The sequence below is a fragment of the Lepisosteus platostomus genome, chromosome 5, assembly GCF_059453375.1.
Source record: "Lepisosteus platostomus isolate fLepPlt1 chromosome 5, fLepPlt1.hap1, whole genome shotgun sequence".
In the NCBI taxonomy this organism is placed as follows: Eukaryota; Metazoa; Chordata; class Actinopteri; order Semionotiformes; family Lepisosteidae; genus Lepisosteus; species Lepisosteus platostomus.
Window position 1 is genome coordinate 39,416,641 of NC_142615.1, and position 14,498 is coordinate 39,431,138.

At 53.8% G+C, this 14,498-nt stretch overlaps 1 protein-coding gene across 1 annotated transcript; it reads left to right on the plus strand.

The window, feature by feature from the left end:
* Positions 1-221: 221 nt before the first annotated feature.
* On the plus strand, positions 222-4,641 carry LOC148666382 (macrophage mannose receptor 1-like). The gene is made up of 9 exons (XM_088630974.1): positions 222-609; positions 1,361-1,714; positions 1,962-2,294; positions 2,456-2,791; positions 2,891-3,106; positions 3,624-3,730; positions 3,791-3,856; positions 4,100-4,202; positions 4,604-4,641. The coding sequence occupies exons 1-9, from the start codon at positions 396-398 to the stop codon at positions 4,639-4,641; spliced, it is 1,767 nt and encodes a 588-aa protein (XP_088487100.1). The 5' UTR covers positions 222-395.
* Positions 4,642-14,498: the final 9,857 nt, after the last annotated feature.

Genomic DNA, 14,498 nt, shown 5'->3' on the forward strand with positions numbered 1-14,498 from the left:
CCGATGGGTAGAATCAGTGTTGCCAAAGCACATTAGATAATGGATGGGCTGACCACACTGCCAGAGCTGGTTCACATCACCACAGAGAGGACTCCGTCACCCACAGACTTGTCCGTTACAGATAGGGGGGGTCACCTGTCTCACCGGCGGGGTGACGAGTGAGTTTCGGGTGGAGGACAGCAGGACTGTGGTGCTACTGTGTCTCACAATAGATTTAAACAACCTGACTCTGGAGCGTACAGACCCTTTGAACTGCAATACAGATGGATTTGAGAAACTTACACAACCCATAATTCTGTGTTCCCAGTGCTCTGTCCTCCTGGATCCGGCCTCATCAGGAAGTTCTACTTTGTGGACTCACCCCTGACCTGGCCTCCGTCAACAGCACAGCAGACATGGACACAGTCCTCAACACCACTAACCTGCCCAGTGGCACAGCCTGGATAGGCCTGTACCGAGACTGCAGAGAGAGCTGGCGGTGGTCTGGCGGAGAGGTCGTGACCTTCACCCACTGGAGGAGTCAGCTCCCCTGTGCTGTTCTCAACGCAGCGGGATTCTGGGAGGAGAGAGACTGCAGCGAGGAGGTCTACTTCATATGTGAGAGTCAAGGTGAGACGACACTGCACGCAGGGCTCAATCTGAGATCTGTCTTTAGGTATAGACAGAAAAGAACAGGAAGCAGGAAGAGCTGGGTTGCATGGGCATTCTGGTATCTGTAGTCTCATCTCACTTTGCAGTCATTATGCGATGAGCATTGTATCTTGGGAAACGTAGTCCTAAATTATATGCACTCACATACACGCCAAAGTCAAAATGCACAGACTTCAACACTACCTTTTCCCTGGGATCATCACGTCATGGGAAAAGACCTATCCAGGCCCCTTTTCTTGGAATGTATCTATTAATCTTATTTTCTTTATTACAGTAAGCTGTCACTACTAACGCCTCTTGGCGTGATAGAGCAGTGATCACAAACATCATTCAGCATCAGAAAACATAAACTCACCACAAAGATCTCTCCAAATCACAGAGAATGTTATTGTCCTGAAACAAACAAAGGCATGCGATAAAGAGTAGTTTGAAATAAAAACAAAATTCAAGCTACAAATTCATCTGACTGGTATCACTTTATACATGATGAACTGTCATGGGTTCGAGCTCAGGAATTCTGCTGGTACACACAGCTGAAGGCATCACAGCTGAAACGTGTTTCTTGTCTTCTCTTTTCAGGAATAAACCTCTACCTATTTAACTATACACCGGAATGATCAGGAAACAGGAAATGGTGGTGTGCAAAGCACTATGGGATTTGTAGTCTCACAGCTGTACACACTGTTACACCTGATCTTTGTCTTCGCAGGTGGGGCCCAGCAGTACAGCCTGATCAGGGAAAACAAGACCTTCGCTGCAGCCCAGAGACACTGCAGAGAGAGCTGCTCCGACCTGCCCCTGGTGGACAGTGTGGGAGAGTCTGAACAGATCAGGACGACGGCGCAGGGACACACTGTCTGGATCGCTCTGCTCCAGGACGGCTGGGAGTGGTCTGACGGGAGGCGCTCTGGGTTTCGCAACTGGAGTCCTGGGCAGCACAATGGAGGAGGAGCTTTGTACATGGAGATCTATTTAAAAGATAACGTAAATAAAAATAATAATAAAAGAGGTGGCTGGAACGATGCAGGTGGAACATATCCCAGCCCCTTCTTCTGCTACACTGGTGAGTCCAGCCCTGACAGACTGTCCCAGAGCCCCAGGCAGTAGCTCAGGGGGCTGAGTTTGTCTCAGGAGAATCCAGCTTGAGAGAACAGCAGCAGAGAGCTGTATCTCCCTCGTCTGACCTTGGTCTCCCAGCAGCAGCATAGAACTACATCAGGAGCCAATAATGAATTTGGAGACAGAACATCAAGTAAACGACAATTTCAGAATGTACAGAAATCTTATTTCTATATGTATTTTATTTACAGCTACAGACTCCTCTGAGCAGTACCACTTCATACGCTATAAACTGACATGGGTTCAAGCTCAGGAATACTGCCGGTACAATCACACAGACCTGGTCACTGTGTTCACTGAGGAGCAGCAGAGGCAACTTCTCAGCCTCACAAACACTGGTGAAGCAGACGGAGCCTGGATTGGTCTGTATAACAGCACACAGAGTGACCCAGGGTCTGGGGGAGCTGCAGGGAGCCCCTACACTCAAACCCAGGGGTGCGTCGGTGTGCTGATGGACTCTGAGGGAGGATGGGAAGAGAGAGACTGTCAGGAGAGAAACTACTTCATGTGTCTCAACAACACAGGTAAGAGGACAGTCCATCACTCCAGTGTCTCACTGACGTCTCTCTGCTCTGAATCAGAGACACGCTTCACCACTGTCACTCAACACAGGTAAGAGGACAGTCCATCACACCAGTATCTCACTGACATTTTGACTCACTGATACATTTTCTTGTCTGCTCAGAGCGCAGTGACGTCACCCTGATTGAACTCAACCAGACCTGGACTGAAGCCCAGAGTCTCTGCAGACAGAAGCACACAGAGCTGGTCAGTGTGAGGAGCCAGAGTGAGAATGAGGAGGTTTGGAGGTCAGCGCGGGGTCACAGGGTGTGGATCGGCCTGTACAACGAGCCCTGGAAGTGTTCAGACCAGGGGGCGTCCAGCTTCAGGAACTGGGCAGGAGGGCAGCCTGGGTCAGCAGGTGGACAGAGATGTGCGCAGGTGGACCTGCAGGGTAGCCCGAGAGGCAGATGGACAGAGACAGACTGCAGTGAGATCAGACCCTTCTTCTGTCACTGGGGTGAGGATGGCTCCGTTTTCCACTTGGGTTCGTGTCCGGAAGGGGCGTCTGGGGACCCTACAGAGACACAGATTCAGAATTTGTATCTCTCTCTTCCAGACAGCAGAGAGGTCGTCCTGGTGAGAGAGGAGAAGTCCTGGGCTGAGACTCACCACACTGGCCTGGCGTATATCCAGTCACACCAGGAGCAGAGCTACGCTGCTGAAGAGGCCCAGTCTGCTGAGTCCACTCTGGTCTTGCTGGGCCTGAGGCAGAACCGAGACTCGGGGTCCTGGTTCTGGGCGAACGAGGCTCCCCTGGTCTATCAGAATTGGGGCACAGGGGGAGCCCCGGGCCGGCCTGCTTCCATCCCCTGTGGAGCCCTGGACAGAGACAGAGGGGGCTCTGGACTAACCGCAGCTGTGAGGAGCAGCTGAGTTTCCTCTGCTCCAGAGGTACTGAGGGCGACTCCCTGTTCTGCACGTGTTTGACCAGCAGGTGGCGACAGCAGAGCCGTCTGCTCTCAGACCAGGCCTCTCGCTTGACCGCTGAGCGAGGAGAGATCTGCGCTCGATCTCACACTCCAGTGTAGAACCAGGAGACTGTCGGCCTTGTTAGTGACCCCACACCCCCCGACTGCAGGCCGGCCCCCCTCCTCTCCCCCTCTCACACCTGCATCAGGGGTGAACCAGTGGGCACGGCTGGTGAATACCAGTGTTGAGGGACCGCTCTGGACTGCAAGTCAAATGTGGTGGCAAACGTTGATTCAGTTTTCAAACTGGGGCAACAGCGCTCATTCTCTGTCTCCCTCTCTCTCGGGTGTCTCTCTGTCCTGCAACGCCTGTCGCCCCAGATCCACAGAGGAGGACGGGGAAGAGGACCATCCTGAGGCTGAAGATCGCCGGGAGCAGACAGCAGATTCAGAATGACGCCGAGACGAAACACAGACTCCTGGAGCAGGTAGGCGGGAGCCCCTTCTGGGAGCTGAGTGTGTCTGGTGTGTGACTGGGGTTCCCCCAGGAAGGGAGCGTTTCAGACTCCGAGGAGGGCGTCCGCGACGAGCCAGACTGTTCCAGATGTCGACAGGTGGGCTATAAAGGGAACCTTCCTGTCCCTGATCCTCAGGGATTCAGATCAAGGGCTCAGCAGGAGAGACGGAGCAGATCTGCTCTCCGACACGATGTTTCACAGCTCGAACCTGTGTTGCTCGAATCCAGGGGTGTTAGCGCTGTGTCTGAGGCGCACGCTGCCGCTGTGTGAGCTGTCCTACAGTGCCGCATGCCTGAGTGTTGAGTCACTGCACACAGCTCAGTCCGTCTGTGTCTGCAGATGGATGACCTGTTGGCCCAGCAGGGTCTCCTGGGGAACCACACCCTGCGCTGGAGGGAACAGCCGGACGGACGGGTTTTCTGCCCGGCAGAAGTGGGAGGAGGTGAGTCTGAGACCCTCCCACCCGAGACAGGACCCTCCCGCCTGAGACAGGACCCGCTGCCCGAGACAGGACCCTCCTGCCCAAGACAGTACTCGCTGCCTGAGACGTGATCTGCTGCTTCTGACAGGACCTGTTGTCGCTGCCATGAGCTCCTGCACAGACCCCTGTGGCCTATATAGTGTGTGTGGTGTCCAGCTCCGTCAGTACAGTGTGCGTGTGTGTGTGATGTCCAGCTCTGTCAGTACAGTGTGCGTGTGGTGTCAGTACAGTGTATGTGTGTGTGTGTGTGTGTGGTGTCCAGCTCTGTCAGTCCAGTGTGTGTGTGTGTGTGGGTGTGGGTGACGTCCAGCTCTATCTCTGCTCTGAGTGTCTAACTCTGCTGTCGTGTGTTTTGTCCACAGACCAGTGTGTGTCCAGTTTAGACTCGGAGCCAGTCTGACAGCAGAGTGTCCAGTCCAGGCAGTGTGGGACTGCTCGGAGACTCTAGCCTTCTTCACACAACTCTGTGGGCTTCGAGTGATACTGCACCTGTCAAACATGGTCTCTCTTTTAGATCTCATTTGCTTTCATTATACTGCATTTAGAGAAACTACAGAAGTTCAGCAGCATGAACATGTTATTTCATCAACATCCTGATAAAACTGCTGTTGAACTGACTCACATTCTGTACTTCTGTACGGCGCAGAATTCACTGCGCTTATAAAAAGATGTCAAGTTAAAAAGACGTCAAGTTAAAAAGATGTCAGGTTCCCTTCTTTCTAATAAAAGCGCCTGTCACACTGAGCGAGAGGACGTTCTGGGTGGTTTTCTGACTTGAAGCTTGTTAAAAGTCCAGCAGTGAAGTGTCTGGATGCCATTCCACTCGAGTTTGCATCTGTGGAAACATGAGCGTTGGGGTGTGTTCAGCTGCAGGTTGTTCTCCAGCAGGGTTAATGGCTCTGCGGTGTTGTGAACTGACACGCAGCCCAGTGTCTCCCCCAGAGATGAATCCTGCAGCAGCACCAAGCGCCCTGGGAGAGTCACTCAGGTCAGAGGTCACAACCTCTGTTTGCCCTCTGCATTTCCTCCACGGACTGGGGGGACAGTGTGACACCTCCTGATGTGTTTTTTGTGCATTGTGTGTATTCTACAGTGTGATCTGGGTGTTTGTGGTGTGTTGCTGGTGCAGAACGATCACTATGAGTCTCCCAGGTGGGGTAACTGGTGCAGAATGATCACTGTGTGTCTCCCAGGTGGGGTTACTGGTGCAGAATGATCACTGTGCGTCTCCCAGGTGGGGCTGCTGGTGCAGAATGATCTCTGTGCATCTCCCAGGGGGTGTTACTGGTGCAGACTCCACAGCGCCAGCAGTACCGCCTGCAGCCACCAGAGGGAGACACTCCTGTCCGCTCTCACAGCGGATCAGCTGTCACACTGCTCACAGTGTTTGTGTCCTGTGATGGACTGGTGTCCTGTCCATGGTGTGAGTGTGTGTGTGTGTGTCCTGTGATGGACTGGTGTTCTGTCCAGGGTGTGTGAGTGTGTGTCTGTGTCTACACCTGTAGCGGCTACACTGAAGCCACACCCACAGAAAACAAAAGCAGAGCAGCACCGAGCAGATTTTCACAACTGTAGGACCTGTTCAAGCGGATGAGCTGGTCTGAAGAGGCCGGATTCTGATTTCCAGAGAAACACGACACGGAAAGAACACGCCTGAGGACCTGTTGAAGTGCATAACACATTTCTTAAGAAAAAAACAGAGAAAGTACATAAGTAGTGATTTGCAAATAATAATAATTGCTTACACTTATATAGCGCTTTTCTGGACACTCCACTCAAAGCACTGCACAGGGAATGGGGAATCCCACTACCGCCACCAGTGTGCAGCCCCACCTGGATGATGCGACGGCAGCCATAGCGCGCCAGAACACTCCCCACACACCAGCTCTCAGTGGTTTGACGTCTCATCCGAAGGACGGCGCCTCTTTACAGTCCAGTGTCCCCCGTCACTATACTGGGGCATCAGGACCCACACAGACTGCAGGGTGAGAGCACCCCCTGCTGGCCCCACTAACACCTCTTCCAGCAGCAGCCTTAGTTTTTCCCAGGAGTCTCCCCTCCAGGTACTGACCAGGCTCACTCCTGCTGAGCTCCAGTGGGGGGGCTGCCAGCTGGGAGCTGCAGGGTGAGATGGCTGCCGGCTGTACATACAGGGAGCCGTCGTCAGCGTTGGGCCAGTGAGGCCAGTGTTGTCGTCGCTGTCCCCTCGAAGCAATTCAGACTTGAGATGAAAGCGGTGCAGAAAGAAGCACGTAGCGGTCAGTGTGTGTGTGTGCAGAGGGACAAACAGTTCTCTCCCAGTGAGACTCGGAGATAAACTCAGGAAACCGCAGTCACCGCTGTCGCAGCAGCCTGAGTGATGATAAGGCCTCAGAGCTGAAGAGGACTTCGAACCCGCTGCAAGGCCGCAGGCCCTCCATCAGTTCCACTGGTGACTCTGGACGGCAATCCCTGTGGTAGGACGCAGGGAGCGGCGGGAGTCCGCAAAGGAAACTGCATTGCAAACAATACTTTACGCAGAGGGGGGTGGGGGTGGGGAACAAGCCGCCCAGTCCGTGTGGTTGAAGCCGATACCCTGGCTCCTCTCCAGACACAGCTGGGTGAGCTCATCCAGTCAGGACAGGAGGCTCTACTGTACACAGAGGGGGGTGGGGGTGGGGAACAAGCTGCCCAGCCCTGTGGTTGAAGCCGATACCCCGGCTTCTCTCCAGACACAGCTGGGTGAGCTCCTCCAGTCAGGACAGGAGGCTCTACTGTACACAGAGGGTGGCGGGGATGTGGAACAAGCTGCCCGGCCCTGTCCTTCGGTCCCGCGGGGCTGCAGGCCGGGCAGAGCCGTCTCTCCTCCGGCGGGACGGGAGGGGAAGCGGACCGGATCCTCACCTCCGGGGCGGGAGGGACTGTCGCCCGTGGCCATGGTCCTCCTCTCCTGCCCGCCTCCCTCTCCCTCGGACCGGCGCTGATGAAACAGGTCCAGGTGGGAGGAGGCCGTCCCCCAGCTGTTCCAGGGAAGGCCTCCTGCTGTTGCTTTCGCTCTTGCCGAAAGAGGAACGTGCCCCCCCGGCCCTGCTGGACAGGTATGACAGGGGTATGATAGGTATGCAGCTCCCCCATCAACATCCGAATTCCGGGTTTTGGGCGAATCGGGCCACACGTCCGAGAACGACATTCCGTTCGGTGTAGGCGCTCGCTCCCTTTAATAGGGGTGAAATCTAGTCATGTGAGACAGGGGGAGGAGCTGAGACATTATTAATTGTATGTCAAAATGTGAGTATCAGGAATCAACATTTTATTGCTGATTGGCGACTTTAAGTGTTTTGGGGCATGCAGGTAATGTTTTAAAATGAGTCTTCTTAATGCAATGAGTTTTGGAGGCGCATGGAATTTCTTGAGGTTCCTGAAACTATTCCTTTGGCCTGGACAGTCCATCACAGGACACACACACAGACTCACACACCCTGGACAGGACACCAGTCCATCACAGGACACACAAACATGCATTCACACACCCTGGACAGGACACCAATCCGTCACAGGACACACACACACTCACACACCCCCTCGACGTTGGGGGCCGTGGTGGCGGCGGCAGAGAATGCGGCGCCGGTGCCGACGACAAGCGGGGCGGCCCCCCCCCCCCGAGAGCCCCTCGACGTCGGGGGCCGCGGCCTGCCCCGGCGACAGCGCCCCCCGATCCGACGATGAAGCAGCTGGGGAAAGTGTCTTCCGTCCGAGGTAGGAGCAGCAGGGCTGGGCGTTTTGTTGGAGCGAAGTCCCCCTCCAGATAACCCATGAACCCCGTCTCTACTGTCACTCCAGTCAGGACAGGAGGCTCTTCTGTACACAGAAGGGGGTGGGGGTGGGGAACAAGCTGCCCAGCCCTGTGGTTGAAGCCGATACCCTGGCTTTTCTCCAGACACAGCTGGGTGAGCTCCTCCAGTCAGGACAGGAGGCTCTACTGTACACAGAGGGTGGCGGGGGTGTGGAACAACTCCTTTGTTCGGGGCCTTGGGGCATTCTTGTTGTGAAAGGCGCTATATAAAAAAAACTGAATTGAAATTGAATCTTACAGGTTTGGGTTTTTCGGAGATCTTGTCAGAGATCTTGTCTGACATGCCCGTTTCAAAAACGTAACGACACTCCTCACGTCCGAGCGCCGCCCGTCTGAGACGTAACGTATGCTTACACAACCATGACGGTTTCATCATGGACAGCACGAAAGCCCGAAAAGTGGTTGACGTTTTAATTTGGCAACGCCACGGTGGATCCCAGTTCTTTTTTTTTATTTTGGAGGCCAAAGAGGACAAAAAAGGAAACGTACGGAGGTGGATCGATGGTCATCTCTGCGGTTGTTCTGATGTTCTGGAAAAAACAAAACAAAAAAAAAACGGCTCGCTTGCCCGGTCGTGTAGTGTTTCCACACCCCACGCAAATCAACTTCTCTTCGCCCCCGGGGGCTCGTCGCCCGCCGCACCCCTCTCACGTGATAGTGGCTTAACCCGGCTGTGACGTACTTACCCCACCCCCTTTGGCCAACGTCATACCGAAGGTCGCGCTTCGGGCCGCGGCGATGTTGACGGACTGTCTTGTAGCGTGAGAAGGGTTTAAATTTCGACTTAAGGAGTTGGCCATCGTTATATTTCGCGAGGTATAATACGGGGGGGGAAAGAACATTTATATTTATCAACCTACTAGTAATACTGGGTGGATGTCACGTTCCCCAAAGTTCAGTGCCTCTCTCTAATAAAGTAGAAACGCGACATTAAACTCCGTTCGAAACGGGAGAAATCACCATGACACGATCCATCTGACGTCCGGAAAAGAAAAAAAGAACTCCTATTCCCATTTGTAATGACCCCGTCGTGTTTTTCCCGGTGTACGCTTCTCTTTCGGAGACCGTTTCTCTCTGGTGTTGTTTTGCTGTTGGAATAAATGCCGAGGTGACCCTTCTGTGTGGAGTCTGCGTGTTCTCTCCAGCGGGTCGTTTCCTCCACCGCAGGGGCTGGTCAAACCGGGGTCTCCCAATCGTCACAGAAGTATGTGTCGTTTTGGGTGGTGGGGGGGGGGGGTGCATCGGGGATACTGCGCCCCGAGGGGGTGGCCTCTCACCTTGCTCCGGACGATCGGAGAAGACCTGTACCTTCACGAGTCCGGGTTGTGAAAACTTCTTCTGGCAGTTCAAAACGTTTCGAAGAGACTACAGCGCTACCCTGTTTTCCATTTCTATCGTGTATTATTATACAGTCATAAGTATCTGTACTGATCACAGAGTCCCCCTCTCACTGCCAGGACTGAAGCCCAGTGCAGCACGAATAATAATAATAATTTATAAGTCTGGACTCTCCACTCAGAGCTCCTCTCAGGTCAGGGGGATCCCCTCCAGCCCCCCCAGTGTGCAGCCCCCACCTGGATGATGCTCCAGTCCGCTCTGCACACAGCAGCTCTCAGTGGGGAGGAGAGCAGAGGGATGGAGCCAGTTCAGAGAGGGGGGATGATTAGGAGGCCATGATGGGTCAAGACCAGGGGAGGAATCAGGCCAGGACACTGGGGTAACACCCCTACTCTTCTCCAGAAACACCCCGGGATTGTTAACGAGCACAGAGAGTCAGGACCTCGGTTTGACGTCTCAGCCGAAGGACGGCGCCTGTTTACAGTCCAGTGTCCCCCGTCACTATACTGGGGCATCAGGACCCACACAGACCGCAGGGTGAGAGCGCCCCCTGCTGGCCCCACTCACACCTCTCCCAGCACCAACCTTAGGGGGGGGAGGAGGGAAAAAACCAAAAGCTAAACAGATTTTTTTAAAAAAAAATTTATTGATGCTTAACAAAAGGTCATCAGTCCAGTCTGGGGCCCCTCAGCTTCAGTCCAGACCAGTCTGGGGCCCCTCAGCTACAGTCCAGTGCAGTCTGGGGTCCCTCATCTTCAGTCCAGACTGGGGTCCCTCAGCATCGGTCCAGCACAGTCTGGGGTCCCTCAGCTTCGGTCCAGCACAGACTGGGGTCCCTCAGCTTCGGTCCAGTCTGGGGTCCCTCAGCTTCGGTCCAGCACAGACTGGGGTCCCTCACTTTCGGTCCAGACTGGGGTCCCTAAGCTTTGGTCCAGCACAGTCTGGGGTCCCTCAGCTTCGGTACAGCACAGCCTGAGGTCCCTCAGCTTTGGTCCAGTCCAGTCTGGGGTCTCTCAGCTTCATTCCAGCACAGTCTGGGGTCCCTCAGCTTCGGTCCAGCACAGACTGGGTTCCCTCAGCTTTGGTCCAGCACAGTCTGGTGTCCCTCAGCTTTTGCCCAGCACAGACTGGGGTCCCTCAGCTTCGGTCCAGCACAGACTGGGGTCCCTCAGCTTCGGTCCAGCACAGTCTGGGGTCCCTCAGCTTCAGTCCAGACTGGGGTCCCTCAGCTTCGGTCCAGCACAGTCTGGTGTCCCTCAGCTCCTGTCCAGTCCAGTCTGGGGTCCCTCAGCTTCGGTCCAGCACAGTCAGGGGTCCCTCAGCTCCAGTCCAGTCTGGTGTCTCTCAGCTCCGGTCCAGTCCAGTCTGGTGTCCCTAGGCTCCAGTCCAGTCGTCTGGTGTCCCTCAGCTCCAGTCCAGTCCAATTCAGTCCAGTCCAGTCCAGTCCAGATCTTAGCAGGCACAGAACCAGGAAAGGAACCTGGAAAGAATATTGTTATTGCAGGTGTGAGGGACACAGACACAGACGTCACCATGACATCAAACAGCAAGAGGAGACTCCTCCTTGAATCACAGACACGACCGGGCGGCGCCCCCCTGTCTGCTCACCTGCACCTCCTCTTCCTCTTCTTGTCCCTCCTGGCAGCCTGCTCCTCCTCTCCCTCGCTCTTCCTCTCCTGACCCACGGTCTCCGCCGCCTCCATCGGCTCGTCCTGATCATCTGTCTCCACCGACACGCAGCTCAGGGAGTTTAAAAAGACGCACCAGCGCTTCTGAAGCAGAGACAGGAGAGTCACGTTAGGAGTCGGACTGGACACTCCAGGACATGAACACTGCACTGAGAGAGAGAGAGGGGTTCATACAGACACACTGACTGGACACTCCAGTACATGAACACTGCACTGAGAGAGAGAGGGGTTCATACAGACACATGACTGGACACTCCAGTACATGAACACTGCACTGAGAGAGAGAGGGGTTCATACAGACACACTGACTGGACACTCCAGTACATGAACACTGCACTGAGAGAGAGAGTGGTTCATACAGACACACTGACTGGACACTGACTGGACACTGGACAGGAATAAAGAGAGGATCAGAGCATTACCCACCTTATTTTTCTTCTGTCTCACAGGAGGTGGTGATTGGACCTCCTCCAGCTGGAGTCCGAGGAGGGAGAGAGGGGGCAGGAGAGGGACAGCACAGGGAGAGAAAGAGAGAGACAGGTGAGTCAAGTGTCCCAAGAGTACAGAGACTCTGCTGAGATCACACTCGCAGTGAGTGACACCGACACTAACCAGCCTCAGGACAGCACTGCTAGAGCACCACAACCCAGACACAACCACATCACAGCACAGATCAAACAGCAATATCTCACACACTGGGACACACACACACAAACACAACATAAACTGGAATGCTACAGAACCTTAAACAGACAATACACACTAGCTGAATATTTGACCAAAATAAAAAATAACAAACAGAAACAGACCCTGACGAAGTACAGGCTCAGTGACCACAACCTAGCCATAGAAACTGGGCGACACAGGCAGACCTGGCTGCCCAGAGAGGACAGGCTGTGCTCCCACTGCCAGCGGGGAGAAATAGAGACAGAGGTGCACTTCCTACTGCACTGTGACAGATACTCTGGGATTAGAGAAACATTCTTCCCGAAATTCAGAAATCTAATCCCAGAGTTCCCACACCCGCCAGAATCACAACAGGTCCCAATCCTACTGGGAGAGGGAGGAGGGAACTCAGTTGATCTGGCAGCCCAGTATGTGATCTCCTGTCACAGCCTGAGGAACAGTGAGTCTGTCTCCCAATAATGCTCCAGCCGCCTACAGTATATGTCAATATTTTATAATATGTCTTTGTTGTAAATGTCTGTAACATGTCTGCTTTACGCAGAGAGTGGCGGGGGTTGGATGTCAAGGCCTGACGATACCGCATTACGCAGAGAGTGGAGGGGTGGGATGTCAGGGCCTGACGACACTGCTTTATGCAGAGAATGGAGGGGTGGGTGTCAGGGCCATACGACACTTCTTTATTCAGAGAGTGGAGGGGGTGGGATGTCAGGGCTTGACGACACTGCTTTATGCAGAGAGTGGAGGGGTGGGATGTCAGGGCTATACGACAGTGCTTTCGGCAGAGAGTGGTGGGGGTGTGATGTCAGGGCCATACGACACTTCTTTACGCAGGGAGTGGCAGGGGTGGGATTTCAGGGCCTGACGATACTTCTTTACACAGTTAGTGGTGGGGGTGGGATGTCAGGGCCATACGACACTTCTTTACGCAGAGAGTGGCAGGGCTTGACGACACTGCTTTATGCAAAAAATGGAGGGGTGGGTGTCAGGGCTATATGACAGTCCTTTCCGCAGAGAGTGGTGGGGGTGTGATGTCAGGGCCATACAGCAGTGCTTTACACAGAGAGTGGTGGGGGTGGGATGTCAGGGCCATATGACACTGCTTTACACAGAGAGTGGCGGGGGTGGGATATCAGGGCCTGACAACACAGCTTAACGCAGAGTGTGGAGGGGTGGGTGTCAGGGTTATACGGCAGTGCTTTACGCAGAGAGTGGTGGGGGTGTGATGTCAGGGCCATACGACAGTGCTTTACACAGAGAGTGGCGGGGGAGGGATGTCAGGGCTTGACAACACTGCTTTATGCAGAGAGTGGAGGGATTGGTGTCAGGGCCGTATGACACTACTTTACACAGAGAGTGGCGGGAGTGGGATGTCAGGCCCTGACGATACTACTTTACGTAGACAGTGGCGGGGGTGGGATGTCAGGGCCTGACGACACTGCTTTATTCAAAGAGTGGAGGGGTGGGTGTCAGGGCTATATGACAGTGCTTAATGCAGAGAGTGGAGGGTTGGGTGTCAGGGCTATAGGACAGTGCTTTCCGCAGAGAGTGGTGGGGGTGTGATGTCAGGGCCATACGACACTTCTTTACGCAGGGAGTGGCAGGGGTGGGATGTCAGGGCCTGATGATACTTATTTACGCAGAGAGTGGCAGGGGTGGGATGTCAGGGCCTGAAGATACTGCATTTCACAGAGAGCGGAGGAGGTGGGATTCGACCTCTCAGTGGGGCCAGCAGGGGGCACTCACCCTGCGGTCTGTGTGGGTCTTAATGCCCCAGTGTAGTGACGGGGGACACGATCTGGCCCACCAGCGACGAGCAGGTTACCAGATCTAGACAAAGGGGGCAACTCTTAGTCGTATGAGCTTAGTCACACATCGCAGCGATTAAAAAAACAAAACAAACATATTATGTCTGTTACTAACGACTTTTTTTTCCTACATTGAAAGTCTCTTTCCCGGGTGATTTTCTAGCGCGACTGGGGCTCTTCATTTCTCCTCGGTGTCTCATCGCGGGCGGATTTGAAACAGACCACAGAAGGTGGTCACACACTATATTATTATTGAGAGACAGGCTCACTGTCTGTACCTCAGGCTGGGACAGTAGATCACACTGTATTATTATTATTAATATTATTGAGAGTCTGGCTCACTGTTCCCCAGGCTGGGACAGGAGATCCCACACTGTATTATTATTATTGAGAGACAGGCTTACTCTCTGTTCCTCAGGCTGGGACAGAGGATCACACACTGTATTATTATTATTTAGAGACAGGCTCACTGTCTGTTCCTCAGAGTTGGACAGGAGATCCCACACTGAATTATTATTATAGAGAGACAGGCTCACTGTATGTTCCCCAGGCTGGGTCAGGAGCTCACACAGTATTATTATAATTATTGAGAGATAGTCTCACTGTCTGTTCCTCAGGCTGGGACAGGAGATCAGACACTGTATTATTATTATAGTGAGACAGGCTCACTGTGTATTCCCCAGGCTGGGACAGGAGGTCATACATTATATTATTATTATTATAGAGAGACAGGCTCACTGTATGTTCCACAAGCTGAGACAGGAATTCACACTGTATTATTATTATTGAGAGACAGGCTCACTGTCTGTTCCTCAGGCTGGGACAGAGGATCACACACTGTATTATTATTGAGAGACAGGCTCACTCTCTGTTCCTCAGGCTGGGACAGGAGATCACACATTGGCTT